Consider the following 16997-nt stretch of genomic DNA (forward strand, 5'->3'; position numbering starts at 1 on the left):
TCATCGATAAGGAGACGCGCCTGAGTGTCCAGGTCGCCAACAATGGTACGCGACTACTCGCCACCTGAGTCGCCGCTCTCGTCGGTGGACGAGTCAGATCAATACGAAGAGGACGGCCACGAGTACGATGAATCAACATTGCGACCCTCGAAGCGCCAGCGACTTGAAGCCGGTTCAACTACATCTTCTGCTGTAGTTCCCGATGTCGAAGCCGAAGCGGTGCCTGAGCCCGATCCCCTTGAGGGCATGTCCGATGTGTCATCGGATACCTCAGGCGATATCCCCAGTTCCCCGATCAATGCGCGCCTCGACGAAGAAGACTTCCAAGAACAAGTCACGAAATGCGACTGGGATGGTTGTCCAGCGGGCGACCAGGGCAACATGGACAAGCTGGTTGAACACATCCATAACTCACATATTGAGAACCGGCAGAAGAAGTATACCTGCGAATGGATGAGCTGTACGCGAAAGGGCCTACCGCACGCCAGTGGTTATGCCCTCAAGGCACACATGCGCAGCCATACAAGGGAGAAGCCTTTTTACTGCTACTTACCTGGTACAATCACCTCCGCTGATTTTCCTTTGCGTAACATGCTAACTCGCTGCAGAATGCGACCGGTCTTTCACAAGAAGCGATGCACTTGCTAAACATATGCGTACGGTTCACGAGACAGAAGCACTCCGTCCGTCTGACCCTGTTCCCAAGTCGATGCAAGCTGGGCCACAGGGCAAGGGAGGCAAAATAAAAATCATCATGAAGACCAATCAACAATCGCAAGGGCCCCATGATGACATGGACGATGCTGCCAACGGCGACGAATCTAACGCCGAGTACTTCACACCATTGACGTCGGATCTCTTCACTCATGCTGAGCTTGAGCTTCCTGTCGACAAGCTGTACCGAAAGTGCCATTGGGAGGGCAAGTGGGCCGAGGAGATTGGAGAGTCTCTGATGAAAGAGTGCAAAGAGTGGGAGGAAATCTACTACAAGGAGTGGCTCGAGAAGGAGGTTCTACTTGCGCAGGTCATTCAGAGCGAGGTCAATTGGCATGAGCGACGACAGGCCATTCTCACAGGGGTTGTCGATGTTCACGTTCCTGGCGCCGTAGAGAGCGTCGAGGGCGAGAGAATAAACGGTGCGAACGCTGAAAGTGACGGAGCTGCCAACGGGACAGAGGTGGCAGAGCTCACTGCGTAGGGAGATCTTTCACCAAGGACCACCGACACCTTGATACCTCGACGAAATTCACCCCGACGTCGCCGGATACCGTATGCAAGGCAGATATACTGGTAACTGCACGCTCTGCACTATAAAACTTTGCACCACAAAATATTTTACAGAAGGGAGTTGAGGGAGTTGGGTTATGAGAAATGGGGAGCTTACAATACACGGGTTCTAATTCCCAATATAGCTGACTAAATCATGATTTAATTGAAACGGTATACATGCATATATGCCCACGTAGCCTGTTCTTACAGAGCCTTCTTCTTGGCCCGATACGATTGAGAGTTCTTGAACGGGAATCCGCTTGTGCTCTGGTCAAACTTGTGGTACCGGCTCGTCATGGCGGTATCACCAGCAAACAACACACAGTACAATCCAAAGGTCGCAAAGGCAGCACTACCTAAACAGCCAAGTAAGAACCCCGTCTCTCCAGTCCAGGAATAGCGACCGTAGCAGTAAAAGGCGCTCGAAGCGTGGTGGAGGGTGGATATGAGGACCGCAGCGGAAGCGTAGGGAGATGGTGCGCCTTCGGGGGCCTCTGCCATTGGGAGTTAGACGTATGCGACTCTAAGAGAGAGGTGTTTGTTACCTTTTGAAGCAGAATCGAGAGGAAGAACGCCTGAGAGAACCACTACGGTAAGGCCGAGCGCAAGGAGAGCGAGTCCTAAAGAGCGGGCAAAGTACGTTTCCAAAGCTCGGGAGTTGTTAGCCGACACGATAGCGAGGAGCTGAAGGAGAGCCTAACTGGTACATGTCTCGTTGTCAGGCCGAAGAAGAGACCCGACAAAGGAGGGCCAGACAATGAGAGGAAGAGCTTGAGTGCTCAACCAGAGAAAGTTACCATATGTGTATGAAGCAATGGCCTGGCAATTGTCAGTCGATGAATTGAGAGCATGATAGTGGAAGCGCATACGCTCATTGTTCCAAGTTGTGTATATAAGCAAGGTTTGAATGTGAATAGCAAAAGGCAAAGTCACGATTTGGTCAAGGTGAAGCTATAATTGAAGATGCAGGTTGAGGTTGAAGCTGAAGCTCTGGAGCTGATCAATGTCTGGAGGTCAGAGGCTTAGACCAAGCATCGACGTCACCATCAGGTATGAAAGGTATGTGCCTAGGAGCCCCATCGCATCCGGCTTGCCTTCCGCTATGGAACCCCACACTCCCGAACCGAGAGGCTGGACGGCTTGAACGATTCGCCACCAAAATTTATAGAGCCGCTTCTGTCTGGTCCGATCTCGCATGTGCACTGTTAGACTATCCCGCCCAAGGCCCTGACTGTGGAGGGACTAAAAATCACCATTGCAAATCACAACGTTTTTATTGCCTATCTATCACTTTATTAGCACGGCCTGATGCGCCGTCTTCGCCGTGTCCGGTCCTCCGAGGAGTTATACAAAACCAGGCCCATGTGTAAGCCAACCCGGGATTAAGTGACTATCAGAAACATTTCATACCTTATCTCTGGATTACATTTAAGACCTTTTTGTTCTGATATCAGTATTTCTTCTCTTTAATCTCCCATTACTGCAAATCGACAGGACAAGACTGCAGGTTTATTTGTCAGCTAGCTTGCTCCAGTCACAATTACGTCCAAGTCTCCAGTTAAAAATTCAGACAGGCAACTTCGCACTTCGACAAGAATATCCTGTCTTCAACAAGCTCTCACACTGCCAACGAGGGCATCCTCCTCCTCCTCCACCGCATACAGTATCTCCTCAAACAACCGGCGATATGAGTGCCATTCTCTCTGCCGACGACCTCAACGACTTCATCTCTCCTGGCGTCGCTTGCATCAAACCCGTCGAGACTCTCCCCGCTGCCCCGCCCCCGCAATCTCTCGAGACCGAAGTTATACTTGACGGCCAACAGCCCGCTGCGAATCCGAATGCGCCCGCTCAGATCTCCCTCACAGACTGTCTAGCCTGTTCTGGATGTGTTACATCTGCCGAGGCTGTCTTAGTGAGCCTCCAGAGTCATGCCGAAGTCCTCGCCACTCTCGATTCGGCCCCAGCCTTGAAGTTGGTGACAGACGATAGTGGCAAGTTCAGGGTGGAAGGGCTAGAGGAGGAGAATGCAAAGCTCTTTGTTGTTAGCGTGAGCCCTCAAACAAGGGCCAACTTAGCGGCAGCATGTGGCGGAGGCGTGTCAGAGGGCGATGCCGGGTACATGCTGGACAACCTTTTTCGTGGTCCCTCTGGAATCGCCAGTGGCGGCAAATACAATAACAAGTTCACATGGGTGGTTGATACCAATACTGCGAGGAAGGCAACCCTCGTTCTTGGGGCAGATGAAGTTCTCAGCACCTCTCAGACCGAAACCGCAACCCCAGCCAAACCCATATTATCCTCGTCCTGCCCCGGTTGGGTGTGCTATGCGGAAAAGACACACCCCCACGTTCTACCCCATATCTCAAAGGTGAAGTCGCCACAGGCCTTAATGGGCACATTACTAAAGACGACACTGAGCCGAACGCTGGGTATTGCACCTGGCCGCATCTGGCATCTGGCTGTTATGCCATGCTTTGATAAGAAACTCGAGGCAAGCCGAGAGGAGCTGACCGAGGAGGTTTGGGCTGAAGGGGAAACCGGGGGGCGTGGGGTTCGCGACGTTGACTGTGTCATCACAAGTAAGGAGATTCTCATGCTCGCCGAGTCAAGAGGTCTCAGCTTCTTCGATATCCCCAAGACACCGCTGCAAAGCAAAAGTCTAACCCCATTCCCTGATCCAAAGCTCCACGAGTTTCTTTTCCCTCGCACACGGACCGGAAATACACCTCGCGAAGCCGGCACTTCAGGGGGCCTTCTCTATCATATTCTCAAAAGCCGGGCAGCGCAGACTCCTGGCGCAGAGGTTGTGCATACACGCGGCCGCAACGTTGATGTTGCTGAGTACTCGATATTGGTGAATGGCGAGCCAGTCTTCCGTGCTGCCCGGTATTATGGCTTCAGGAATATCCAAAATCTCGTTCGAAGACTAAAGCCCGCCAGGCCGTCTCGAATGCCTGGCGGCAAGCCTTTTGGAAGTGCTCGGAAGCCTGCAGGCAAGGCAGCCTCCCTAGAGTATAGTTATGTTGAAGTCATGGCATGCCCTGGCGGCTGTACAAATGGCGGCGGCCAAATAAAAGTTGATGACCCTGTTGTCATGGAAAGAAAGAATTACTCCGGAAATCCAGGCCCTCAAGAGCAAAAGATGTGGTTGTCAGAGGTTGACGAGGCATATTTCTCCGAAGACGAGGCGGGCACTGAAGTTTCGGTTGTTGGGACTGCCGAGACTATTGGTGGCATTTCCCACTCATATATAAATGATACCCTGGCACATTGGGCGGAAGTTACAGGTATTGGCTTAGATAGACTGGCGTTTACGACATATCGTGAAGTTATTAGCGATGTTGGAAAGGATAAAACGACGGACGAGACGGTGGTGCAGCTGGCCGGAAAGATCGGAGGTGGGTGGTAGAAGCAGAGCATGTCGATAGAAATAATCAACTGCCCCTGTTGCCTCGATGAGCAAACCCGAATCCTCCTCGGCCACTTCCGTCTGGTCCTTTTGGTGATCGAATTGGTGCCCGTGGTTGCAATTGCTGCTGCTGCTGCTCATCTCGAGGAGTTGTACTCCTACCAGGGGACGAGTAATCTGGCTGACGTCTTTGAGGAGGATGTTCAGGTTTTGGGCTGAAGTTGGGGTCGAATAGTTCGCGCCCTGAGCCTGACATGTTCTGCATTCTTCGTGGGGCATCAAACGCACGATTTTCAGACTGACGATTATCCATCGGTCGCGTGTCGTTATTCCTGTATCCGCCCCTTCCTCGGCCACGGCCGCGAGCGGCGTATCCATCTACCTTGGGCGGGGTGACTGTGCCAGGTGATGAGGCTCCTGAGGATGGGTTTGATTCTCCGAAGATCTTGGCTCTAGCTTCTTCGTATCGGCGTTTCTTTTCTTCTCTGTCTTGCTTCTGTTTTGCTCGTATTTCTTCTGGGCTCATCGGCACCTCCCTCTTTGCTTCATTATCGTCATCTAATGAAAGGCTGGACATCCCTGCTGTAGCATCGCGCTTAGCGATGTTGGGCTTTCGGCTGAGCACTTTGACTTGTGGTTTGAACGGGGTTGTGAGAGGAACCCCCGAGTTTGAACCAGCCTCGATGTAGTGGAAGGTTTGTGGTGTGTCGCTGTTGTATCGGATCCTCATGTTAGTGACAGCGGGACATATTGCTGAGGTGGGAGGGCTTACGCAGATTCCCACAACTTGCGATTCTGCTCAGCGTGCTGCGCCAGGCGCTCCGATTTGGACAAAGGCACTGGCTGTGTCGGCTGTTCGGGTTCACTGGCCATCTTGTCTGCCTGAGCCTCCCAATCATCCTCCCAGGCGTCAGGGATCACTGCGGTATTCTTGCCCATGGCGAAGAGCTTTTTCTCGTGCCAGGACCAATCTTGCTTAGGTATTGTGTATATGTCAACGCCGTCGTCTTCGTCGGGGGAAAAGATGCTTGACAGTGTTATTGGAGATCGTGAAGTTGAGCATGGAGTTGAGGTTCAGCCAACAATTACTGTTTGTTCAGTAGGGTTACTAGGTAGTTTGGAAAAGAAAGAATAGGACGGGCTGATTGCTGGTGGGTTTTTTTGGTTAAGTTAGGCCCAAAAGCTGAGCTGAGCTGGCTTGAAATGGATTCACGACGTCAGGCACCTGCACTCTTTTTGTTTAGGTTTCTGCTCAAGACCCTGAGTCTAGCAGGTAGCTCAAATCAAAAAGAGGTACGAAGACAAACATAAAAAAAAAATTAATAGAAATTGTCTGTATATACATTTTATTATACAAGTAACAAATCTCGGTTCTCTTCGCAACTGTTTAGGTAGTGCTTGTGGATTTCACAGGGCGAGTGCGGGGTGGCTTGCCATCTTGGTGGGGTAATAACAGGCCTACCTTAGGCTGGGCTGGGCCGGTTTTGGCTGTTAACCTTGAAATGCCGTTGCTCTTGATCGAACTGTCATGTAGCCCGTATATACGTAACACTGAAAACCAAGTTCTTGTCTTGTAACGATTTTCCCAAATACAAACCTATTTGGAACGTTTGTTAGAGGCCTTCCTGTTTACCCTCAACTGGCATTGATCAGCCTTGATTTTGTGACCGAGATCCATTCTTGTCCATTAGATATCACCTATTGACCACTTCAATGGCTGGCGGATTACGTTCATCACCCACCCCTCAACAAGAGATGGCCGACCAAGCCGCCAACACAAGCGCGAAGAGAAATGCAGAAGAAACTCAGACATTGCGCTCAAAGCTAGTTGATCAGCATATCAGCATGCGTAAGCTTTTCGGCTCAAAGGATCGTTCGTTTTCCGGTGTAGTTATTGACGAGTTCTCTAGTAAACTATCCAGATCCCTTGAAGCCTCGAGCACCGCTTCAGGTTTACCCCCAAGGCATTACTCCAGAGATGGAGGCGAGGTGGCTTCAGATGTTGAAACAGAACAGTGTATGAGTTTCTGAATGCCTGCTCGAGGCGGATTAGTCTCCCACGGCGGTATGAACATGTTGGGAAAGAAAAGTCCCTCTTTCAACCACTGATACTCAGTGTAACAATGTGTTATTCTACTCTTCCTTATAACATTAAACTATCTTTTCGTATTGAGCGACTTATTAATACCATTGCAACCATTCCTTGAGGCCCGATATGTTGCACACTTCCAATTATCTGGCCATTTGCACTTACGAGTCTTGTTGGTCTGAGTTGTATGATAATATGAGCACTTAATGATAATAGGATACGCCCTAGCAGGATAATCAGTTACGCCAGGCACACGACATATATCAGGGCTGAGCTCAAATATATCTACTAGTCAGTAGTTGACGGACTGAAGAGGTTGCGAAGAGTCTCTCAGGAGTGTTTCGTCATTTATATCCATATCTGACTTGCGCCTACAATACAATAAAGTGAGCTTCTTGAAGGCAACTTGGTATATTTCAAGTGCCTTGCCGTTTTCATTGTCACCAAAAGTCTATGTGATACATATTGGTTGGGCTTCATGGCCATTCAGTTCACAATATCGTCGTTTATCATTCTCTGTTACGAGGATTTCAGTGATACACCAATCAATCGGATTTATTGCGAAAACTCTGATACGGTCGGTGACATGCCGCATAAATGTGATCAGCTCAGCCTGGATATAATAAGCTGATATTATGGTAGTGTCCCAGGCATGAGGCGCCATGCATTTCAGCTTACGGGACTAGCGATGCTTCATTGTGAACCCCTGGCATGCCTTACTAGTTCATTCGAGGCTATGTTACTTTGTTTCTCTCCAAATGTCACTAGCAAGTCGATGTGTCTGGTTTGAGGTGTCACAATCGGAATATTGCCCAATAGGGCAGGGGATTGTAACACAACAGCAACATGGGAAGGTTGCAGCAAGAGCTGGAAGTCGATCAATCACCAAACTAGGATCAGGTTTGTGATGACTTAGTTGGTCGATACAATGATATAGATGAGAACACCAGACCTGGTGAAGTCTCAGTTATAAGTCAATCCTACCGCGGATGAGTTGAAGCATGCGATGCATCACAATTCCAGAGAAGCCATGGACAAGAACTAGGGCCTATGTTTGCCTACCAGATTCCGATATTGGTTGGAAATGTATAATAGTTGATGGACGCGAATCTATGTCACTGAGGCAGGAGAATCAGGTCTCTTTTGATACACGAGTATGGACATCAGAATGAAACACGGCGCATATCATCCTGAGCTTAGAGAGCAAGAAAGCTCAGACCTTTATATATAGTGCTGATAAACTCAACAAAGGGTATCCTAAATTTGTAACAAATTTATAACAAATTATAAAAAAGAATTTATGCTAAGTTATACTACCTACTATGTAGGATCGAGGTCTTGGATTTTCTTTCCTCCCCTGGACTGAGTGTACTGTGCTGTAGAATGGCACAGATGTAGTAGTCATGTATCTGAAACAATATTTCAATCAAGACATTCAGATGACTCGAGCAGCAGATCAAAAGTCAATACACCCTTGTTCGAGATAGTGGCAATAAAGTCATGTTACAGTCGCTTACTTTGCTCCAAGCATGACTACCTCACCAACTGACCACATGCAAATGCTGGGACTCCGTATCCGTATTGTCGGTTCACCAAAGACCCGGTGTAACGCACTGTAGGCAACCAGATTTACGACCAATGATTGATGCTGAGGCCGATGTTGATGCAGCGAGGCTGAAAAGCAGTGTGAACCAGAGTACACGGAGTCCATTTGTGCTATCGGTCGGTTTCCTGGCAGGCCTGGGTGCTCTGGTTAGCTGGGCTAGAACCTGATGTATTGAGCAATCACAGAAAGGACCATGCATGCCAGGGTACGGCTGGATCCTCTAGGCCTCACGGGACGAGGAAATCGCCCCGAGCCGAAAGGGGCCATACGCTTATGGGTTGCAAGGCTGTTATTCGTACTCTGTGAAGATGTACTGGAATACCTTGACCTATCACAAGATATTCATATTCTCTGGATCGGATGCAGCAGTGCTGGAGTTGAACGAGAACCTGTTGAGTTCTGGGCTTCCTGTGTTGTCCTGTGGTGGGAGCTAAGGTCAACTAGTAGGCAGAGATGTGTTGTTTCGAAATGCATGTTATTGGATTATTATGATCAAAACAAGATACCATAAGGCTTCACCAGCAAGACTCTACGAATCTCAGTGAGCAGGTCATTCTATTGAACCAGACACCGTATTATTCATGGTTGGCAAAGCGGTTAACAAAGCGAGATAGATACCAGACTATCAGCCAAGCCAAGGCAGCACGCATCTTTCGCCAAGCCTTAGGTACCACCGGTTTGCTGATGTTGATGATGTGTAATATAAGAGGACAAGGAGGAGCATGCAATCAGCAATGAAGAACTCTTGTTGAACCCCCGCCTGAAGTAAAAAAGCCCCACCAGTCTGTGAGTGAGTGGTTGGAAGTTTGTTTCCTGTCGTCTCAGAAGATGGGAATTGGGATTGCAGATTTGCAGAGGGATGGATCATCTCCTCCACTTGCCGACCTATTGTTAGATAGGTAGGTAGCCCTTCTGGTGTAAGTCGCAGCTCGATTCGAAATACGCACTCGCACTGTGGGGTGTGTATTGTAATCTGTGGATACGCCTCAGTAGGGTGCGTATCATGATTCAGTGAAACCCGAACAACCTCCCTTAGCCAAACCAACTAACTAACTGGTAGTTTTGCATCTTCTAGAAGACACCGCTGTTTTGTCAGCAGCCAGAAGGCAACTTACGGTATCATGCATGCCTGGATTCCCTGCCTTTACAGGTTGTTTGTTGTCACAGCCAAGTTCGACAATATTGGCGGCCGGGCCCCATCAGCTCGTTTCCAGCAGCGCTGATGTCATGGACATTTCTTAAGGCATCCACCTTCAGCTCCCTAGACCTATCTCCAATGCAGCCCTTGACTGCAAACGTATCTTTCAACACGTTATCGGTTTATCAAGAGGCGGGGTTATTTTCTCTACAAGAACTAAGAGCCCAAGAAGCCCGAACCTTTTGGCAGATGGCGCCGAGCCAACTTCAATAAACAGGTCAGTGTCCAACTCAGTTCATCTGGTGGACGTTTGGGTCGTGAAGCCGAATACCGAAACACCAATGCTATCAGCCTCGCAGAGAAGACAGCAGAGGTCGTAACTGTAATACAAAGTCTAACGTAAGTTGCTGCATTTCGGATTTGAGCCGTGAGTTCAAGTCCAGAATAGTAGGGTGATGTAAGCATTAAAGTACTCGACGTTGCCTCCGATGACATGAACCGTAATCAAGTACCTGAATAGAATCCCTAAGGTACCTAGGTAATCATGCAGCCTCTCTCTCCATACAAGTATCTCAGAGCTCTACAGCATCTCTTAACGGCTATCGAGCCCCCTCAAGGGCTAAATTGTGTGCTTTTCGCTTGTCTGAATCTAGGTTTGAATACTCGGATCTCAAGTTGAAAAGAAAACACAAAGTTGCTGCGGCTTGTGAAGTACTCCAACCTCCCCTTCGTCTTGCGCACTGTACTAACTTCAACACCCCCAAAGCCCGCGCCAGGTCACCCACGCCCACCTCACCTTTAACCTTGCCCCAAAAAAGACGTCTAATTATCATCTCCATCGCTTCTTCTGCTCGCGCCATCTCAATCTTTCCCCTCTCCCTTTTCTCAACAATACCATTATATCTTCCGTCGGCTGCTCTTGAGTATCGTCTCTTATCACGACTTCATCCTACCATCGACCCGAGCAACGATCCTGGGGCCACCGACACCCAATCCGACAACGTTATACGATTCATCTCACGCAATATACCCGCTTCGCCCCTCTCTTCCTCCGCCGCAACAATTCGGCCCTGTTTTTAAGCCGCGGCAGCTTTAATAAAGCTCCTCGCCGCCAGCCATGACGGGCACTGAGACTTCCAATGCGGGAGGAGGTTTTGATCTGCTACGAAGAGCAACTCAAGCAATGATGTCTAGGTTCGTCAATAATGTTTTTTCTCTGTCGTGTTTTGAAGCTACTATTTTGCCTTGTTTTCTCTTCTGCGTGTTCTTGCTATAACCATTCGGTGCCCTTTCCATCATGTTTTTCTTTTTGGCGGGGGGGACTCGAGATCGATATCCCGACCTCCAGCGACGTGGTGCTGCCATGCCCCTCACCAGGCGTAGTCAGTCGGTGGTGGCGACGATGACGGACTTGCAGCACTCGAGCTCAGTAGCTTCAGCGACGCCTGTTCCAGCCAGAGCTGCCATTGGATCCCTTGTTCTACGACACCGCCTGCCGGGAACCCACATCACTTCACATGGAAATGGAACCGCTGCTGGCATCTACAGCTGTTCACGCAGGACCGCATCCCACTATTGGGCCTTGTTGGGCTCTATCTAGTGGACAGCTGCCCTGTAACTGCACTGCAGAACGACGTCTCGCCTTTGCGTTGGCTGCCAGAGCATGGATTCCCCATAACAGCGGTCGAGCCTTTGCCCTGATATTGTTGGCAAAGCCTGGCAACCATGGGAAACACGACATTACAACAGAAGCTTGCAAACACCAATCAGTGGAACCGAGCATTCGCCGCCGCTGTCTCAAAATACGTTTTGCAGCCTTTAAAATTGGATACAGCCTGTTCTAAACGAACAAAAAAGCACATGAGCAATCAATGGCTACTGTGGCATTCGCATTCCCCTGCAAGCGACAGGTCGTCTTTTAGTTACTTTGTTTTTTCCTTTTCCTCACAAGGACCATGTTGCAACTTTGCAAGCTCAGGTCTGACTCGCTCCAACTGTGATTGGGCCCAATCCAAAGGCTGCCCAGCCTCGGAGTCAGTCCCTGCGTTCGGCCCCGCTATCAGCTTCAGTTTTCCACGTTTTGCTCCCGGTCCAAATAATTTTGGGCAAAAGTCCTCAGAGAAAAGGAAGCTTTTTGGACAAGCCCGACCCCGGCCGCAAAGCGAAGTTTTACTCGCGGGAAAGAATTGATCTCGTCATCGTCCTTTCTTCCACTCTGATTCAAGTATTGGGCCTCTCCACTTGGTCCCTTCACTGTTCGTCTTACACGGCCGCTCTCGGCAAGGCCTCGCATCCCATCCTAATCTCTGCTGCTCGCTCGCTGGTCCTGGCGCTTCTTCCGCATCCACACCGGCGCGAACACACCACTGGCTACCAAGAGTCCCAAAGACCTTCCCATTCCGTGTTTTTCTCGTCATAGTCGCATCGTCAGAGTCCACCTCTGTTGTTGCCCATCTCATCTCCTCTGGTGGTCCCTCTCGGCCCTTACCCTGTTTACCCTCTAGTTAGTTGACGCGCTTGGCAACCGTCATGAACTAGTGTTCCCACTTTGTTTTTTCCCCCGCGCCGCTGCTTCGGCGTAGAAGCATTTATTCACTCACTGGAAATCTTTTACAAAAATGCATGGGGTTATTAACAAAAACGTCAGGTCTGCGGCGGACGAGGATGGCGCCGATCACATTGGTCTCGAAACTCCTCGATCCGGTGTAGCTACACCTCAACCCGATCTACAGGACAAACGCTTACCAGGAATCATGAGCTACTTCGGCCAGGTTCGTAAATACCCTTCTACGCCTTTGTCAGATCCCAATTCGTCACAGAGTGATACCACTCTAGACCGAATTCCAGTTGTGCCCACTCCACCAGCCGGCCTGCAGTTGCAGGCACACACCGAAGGCTCTCCTCGCCGCTGTGAGTACTCGGCTTTGGATCGTTCGCTTCTTCAACATGAGCGTCCTGGTTCTATGCCAAGTACCACTCAGCGGGATGAGCATAACCTTTCGGACCCCTACCCAACCCCACCCACTTCTCAGCCCTCGTCTTCGGGGGGTTCTATCTCCCAGGACATGATTTCTGTAGACTCAGGGGTGCATGGCAGGGCTGCCGTCGAGCAAAAGTCTCTTACACAGCAGTCACAATTCAAGAAACCCACAGCCTCACCATTCACCACCACCCACTTTCAAACTTCCAATGACCCATCACTACCTGAACTTGACTCCTCCAAAAACGCAGCACCTGCCAAAGACTCCATTATTCCTTCGCATCCTGAGCCCAGTACAAGTTCAGGCGCCTGTTCAGCTGCTGCCCCCGGCAAGTGGCATTTTCTTAATGGACTCAAGGAGCTAACTCGTATGACGTTCAAGAGCGGCAACTCGACTCCTACTCGAGCAATGTCGGCTGCTCGACCATCTGGCTCCGATAGAGCCCCATCCTCCGGGAGGACCAGTCATGACGGTGCTGAAGTCAGCGGTACTCAGACTCCAAGGAGTTCTGCCGGTGCCCAGGCGCCTGCCGCCAAGGGAAAGCTAACAATCAAGATCAATGAAGCTCGTGGGCTTAGGAAGAGTCGGGACCCTTATGTTGTTGTGGTGTTCCAGCGTAGTGAGCTCATTTCTGGGGGTCCCCACCACATCGATGAGGACGATAACCTTAGTGTTGAGCCACCTCCGGCAGCTGGTGGTATCCCTATCCAGCGATCAGGCAGTGACTCTGGGCGTCCCTTGGCTATTCCCATGAGGAGCAGGCAAAGTAGCAACACCAGCATTAATGACTACGGCTCGTTCCGTAACCGATCCGGAGGTCAGCTTACATTCACCAACCCAAAATGGGATGCCGAAGCCGAGTTGTAAGTTGCCTTCTGTGGACAGTTGTGTCTGAGATTCATTACTGACAATGAGTAGCGATGTTGTGGACTATGATATGCTGGTTGACGTCTCGGTTTATGATCATGGGGCAACGGGCGATGAATTTCTCGGCCATGTTGATTTTCAGGCCAGCAAGGATCCCGGTGCCACTGTCCAGGGCTGGTTCCAGCTGCAGGGCCATGCTGATACCATGGCAGAAAATGCGCCAACCGGTGAGATCTTCCTCGAGGCCATCTATCACAGAGCAGAGAGGAAGCAATTTGGCCCCACTGATTTCGAGATTCTGAAACTCATCGGCAAGGGCACTTTCGGTCAGGTGTATCAAGTGCGAAAAAAGGATACTCAGCGCATTTACGCCATGAAGGTTCTGCAGAAGAAGGTTATTGTGCAAAAGAAGGAAGTTGCCCATACCGTGGGAGAACGAAATATCCTGGTTCGGACCGCCATGTCCGACTCCCCTTTCATCGTTGGTCTCAAGTTCTCTTTCCAGACACCATCAGAACTTTATCTCGTTACTGATTATATGTCTGGAGGTGAGCTGTTTTGGCATCTACAGAAAGAGGGTCGGTTTGACGAGAAGCGAGCCAAGTTCTACATCGCCGAACTGATCTTGGCCATTCAGCACCTTCATCATAATGACATTGTATACCGGGATCTGAAGCCAGAGAATATCCTCTTGGATGCTAACGGACATATCGCCCTTTGTGACTTTGGTCTTTCCAAGGCCAATCTCACAAAGAATGACACTACCAACACTTTCTGTGGAACAACCGAATACCTTGCGCCCGAGGTTTTGCTCGACGAATCTGGCTACACCAAGATGGTGGACTTCTGGTCGCTTGGAGTTTTGGTCTTTGAGATGTGCTGCGGCTGGAGCCCATTCTATGCCGAAGATACGCAGCAAATGTATAAGAATATTGCTTTCGGTAAGGTGAGGTTTCCTCGAGATACCCTTTCTCAGGAAGGAAGGAATTTCGTCAAGGGACTCCTCAATAGAAACCCCAAGCACAGACTAGGTGCGACCGACGACGCCGAGGAGCTGAAGAGACACCCCTTCTTTGCCGATGTCGATTGGACTCTTCTCTCCAAGAAGCTTATCACTCCACCTTTCAAACCCAAATTGAAGTCTGAGACAGACGTCTCATACTTCGATCCCGAATTCACGACCGCGCTGGATCAGAATGGCTCTCTGAACGAACGTGCGGCTGCGTTGGCCCGAGGCTATGCCGCTTCAACTCCTCTTTCTCCTTCCGTTCAGGCCAACTTCCAAGGCTTCACGTTTGTTGACGAAAGCGCATTAGATGATCATATGCGAGACAGAGCAGGACTCGTTGATGAAGATATGGATGATGGACAACATCACAGGAACCGCGATAACGACGATTGGGACAATCTCGACGACATTGACCTCAGGAAGGCAAACCGGATGAGCGGGATCATGAAGACTGGACATGATGAGCACATGGTGGGTGGTTCTCACTTTGACGTATAATGCGGCAACTCCTTTTTCCTGCGCAGTATTATTCAAGTCAAGCTCCACAGCGTTTCAACCATGCTGGAGATTGATCTATCTCTACGTGTCATACAGAAAGCAAAAAGTAATATTTCGCAAAACTAAAAAACCTCACCTCTTCTTCCCCAGTTTTGCATGTGGGTTACGGATGTCTAATTTGTGGAATTGTATGCATCGGGGTCGGCTGGTATTGCATTGCATTGATCGTCGAACTGTACGGGACTGATGGCGTTTTATGGTTGTGGAAAATGAGAAGAGAGAGAGAACGAGAGACAAAAAATAGGAGGATCAAGTCTATTTTGGTCGATCCCTCCGTTGAGGGTCATTTCCCCCTAGTTTGATTCCCAGCAGTAACAGGAGGGCCATATGAGTAATGAAATGAGAATGCCACAGCTATTCTTGAAAGGTCCCGGAAGGAAAATCGGCCTCTCTCATTTTATGCTAGACTTGTCCTTGTTGGACAGAGTAGCCTATGGAAGAGTTCGAGCCTAGCCTACCAGCCTTGTCCGTCTTGTGGCTGTCGATGACGTTGATTGCCACCTGACGTCGATAGCCAGCCAAGAGCTAGTGCAGCATAGCTTGAGGGATGAACGATGCATGGTATTGGATTATATGACAGTATTCGAGGGAAGTTGAAGTCATGGATACATCATCGATGTTAGAAGGCATGCAAGGCTGATCCGCATATGCCCTGCAAAGTTTGGTCGGCAGCTTGAGACGTGGAGGCACGGTTAATCAGATACCACCAGGAGATAGACATATGGTTTCGAGGTTCTACACGCAATGAAATATATGTAGAGTCACTTGGAAATGATCGTTAAAACAAGTTGCTTGTGCTTCATTTGACGTTCGCATTTCGCAATTAGCTCCTACGAGCACCCGGAAAAAAGGGCTGATTTTTAGGAAAATGTACACAGGATTCTTGTCCCCAATCCACTTGCTTCTGCTTCTTCTTTCTCCTTGATCGCTCCGGCTCTTCCTCTCGGGGGTGAGTTGGTGTCAACCACCCTCTTTTTGCTATCCCATGAACGGCGGCGCTAGGCGGTGAGAAATGACACCCAAAAATGTGCCGCGGTCAGGGTAGCCTCTGTGCTCCCAAAGGTTAAGAAAAACGCTTTAGTGGTGAGGCTCATCCTCCTCCTCGGCCTCAAGCCAGTCAGCAACCTCGGGGGTGCCAGACTGGGCAGAGCTGTCCTGGCCCTCAATCTCAACGGCCATGCTCTCGTACTCCTTCAGGTTGCCGGCGAGGTCGGTCTCCTCTGGGGAGGCAGGTGTCTTGGGGACGTTGAAGGTCTGGACGTTGCCCTCAGCATCGGACTCCTTAACGGCGGGGATCTTGTAGGCCTTGAGTTCCTTGAGATAAAGCTCTTGGACGAAGTCGGCTGTGAAGGTATGATGTCAGCAAGTGGACGTTGACTCGGTTAGATAATATTTGAGCTGATCGGATAACGGCTTGTCAATTTTGATGAGAGACGCTAGATTATATAGCCAAACGGAGTTCGAACCCAGATTGTTTGATGCTGGTTGTTTGGCGACGTCGGAGCTTAGGTGGAGTGCAGATTCGGGTATAGAGGGACAGATCCGACCGGGAGAAATAGGTGGTCGAGACGATGTATTCGCGACACCCAAAGGCATTGACCGAGAAGCATAGAGCAGCGTAGATAGAGTCTTACCTTTCCGGGAGACAGTGGGAGCAATGAAGCCCCTCACCTGAACGGCATTGGGTCTGGCGACACGAGAAACAGCCGCAACAGCGGAGCGAGCGCGCTATAAAACCATTAGTATTTTTTATCGCCTGGGCCTGACTTTTGTTCTCACCGAAGCCCTGGAGAGTTGAATGAGCATTTTGAATGGCTGGTGGTGGCTCAATTGAAGGAGTAACTCCGGGGGAGATGGGCGAGGTCGATTGAGGGTTTTGGGGGGAAAAATCGTGAGAGGTTGCACTGGACCATGCGTCTTCGCCCCCGGTTAGAGCGGTTCGGCCTTGCTATCGTGGAGTTGGTGCCTCAGGTTGGACGGCTACCGGAGCATCACGGATCGATCGCACGTGACATTTGAGAGGTGTGATTGGTCAGGATCGATCGATATATGTAGGAATGTTGCATTG

At 50.0% G+C, this 16997-nt stretch overlaps 7 protein-coding genes; 4 read left to right on the forward strand and 3 right to left on the reverse strand.

Moving 5' to 3' along the window:
• Positions 1 to 42: 42 nt before the first annotated feature.
• On the forward strand, positions 43 to 1198 carry FFUJ_00995 (related to C2H2 finger domain protein (Gli3); the record flags this gene model as incomplete). XM_023568864.1 has 2 exons in its annotated part: positions 43 to 556; positions 609 to 1198. 2 exons carry the CDS (start codon positions 43 to 45, stop codon positions 1196 to 1198), a joined length of 1104 nt encoding a protein of 367 aa, XP_023424536.1.
• A 275-nt stretch (positions 1199 to 1473) lies between these two features.
• Positions 1474 to 2144, reverse strand: FFUJ_00994 (uncharacterized protein; the record flags this gene model as incomplete). XM_023568875.1 has 4 exons in its annotated part: positions 1474 to 1763; positions 1815 to 1919; positions 1971 to 2088; positions 2139 to 2144. 4 exons carry the CDS (start codon positions 2142 to 2144, stop codon positions 1474 to 1476), a joined length of 519 nt encoding a protein of 172 aa, XP_023425507.1.
• Positions 2145 to 2956: 812 nt separating this feature from the next.
• On the forward strand, positions 2957 to 4681 carry FFUJ_00993 (related to nuclear prelamin A recognition factor; the record flags this gene model as incomplete). The annotated part of the gene is made up of 1 exon (XM_023568886.1): positions 2957 to 4681. The coding sequence occupies one exon, from the start codon at positions 2957 to 2959 to the stop codon at positions 4679 to 4681; it is 1725 nt and encodes a 574-aa protein (XP_023424537.1).
• A 25-nt stretch (positions 4682 to 4706) lies between these two features.
• Positions 4707 to 5620, reverse strand: FFUJ_00992 (uncharacterized protein; the record flags this gene model as incomplete). XM_023568897.1 has 2 exons in its annotated part: positions 4707 to 5391; positions 5454 to 5620. The coding sequence occupies 2 exons, from the start codon at positions 5618 to 5620 to the stop codon at positions 4707 to 4709; spliced, it is 852 nt and encodes a 283-aa protein (XP_023424538.1).
• Positions 5621 to 6394: 774 nt separating this feature from the next.
• Positions 6395 to 6712, forward strand: FFUJ_00991 (uncharacterized protein; the record flags this gene model as incomplete). Its single annotated transcript, XM_023568908.1, has 1 exon — positions 6395 to 6712. One exon carries the CDS (start codon positions 6395 to 6397, stop codon positions 6710 to 6712), a length of 318 nt encoding a protein of 105 aa, XP_023424539.1.
• A 5420-nt stretch (positions 6713 to 12132) lies between these two features.
• FFUJ_00990 (probable protein kinase sck1, cAMP-dependent) lies at positions 12133 to 14869 on the forward strand (the record flags this gene model as incomplete). XM_023568919.1 has 2 exons in its annotated part: positions 12133 to 13358; positions 13414 to 14869. 2 exons carry the CDS (start codon positions 12133 to 12135, stop codon positions 14867 to 14869), a joined length of 2682 nt encoding a protein of 893 aa, XP_023424540.1.
• Positions 14870 to 16006: 1137 nt separating this feature from the next.
• FFUJ_00989 (related to F1F0-ATPase complex, subunit h) lies at positions 16007 to 16735 on the reverse strand (the record flags this gene model as incomplete). XM_023568930.1 has 3 exons in its annotated part: positions 16007 to 16272; positions 16564 to 16657; positions 16709 to 16735. The coding sequence occupies 3 exons, from the start codon at positions 16733 to 16735 to the stop codon at positions 16007 to 16009; spliced, it is 387 nt and encodes a 128-aa protein (XP_023424541.1).
• Positions 16736 to 16997: the final 262 nt, after the last annotated feature.

The sequence above is a fragment of the Fusarium fujikuroi genome, chromosome FFUJ_chr01, assembly GCF_900079805.1.
Source record: "Fusarium fujikuroi IMI 58289 draft genome, chromosome FFUJ_chr01".
In the NCBI taxonomy this organism is placed as follows: Eukaryota; Fungi; Ascomycota; class Sordariomycetes; order Hypocreales; family Nectriaceae; genus Fusarium; species Fusarium fujikuroi.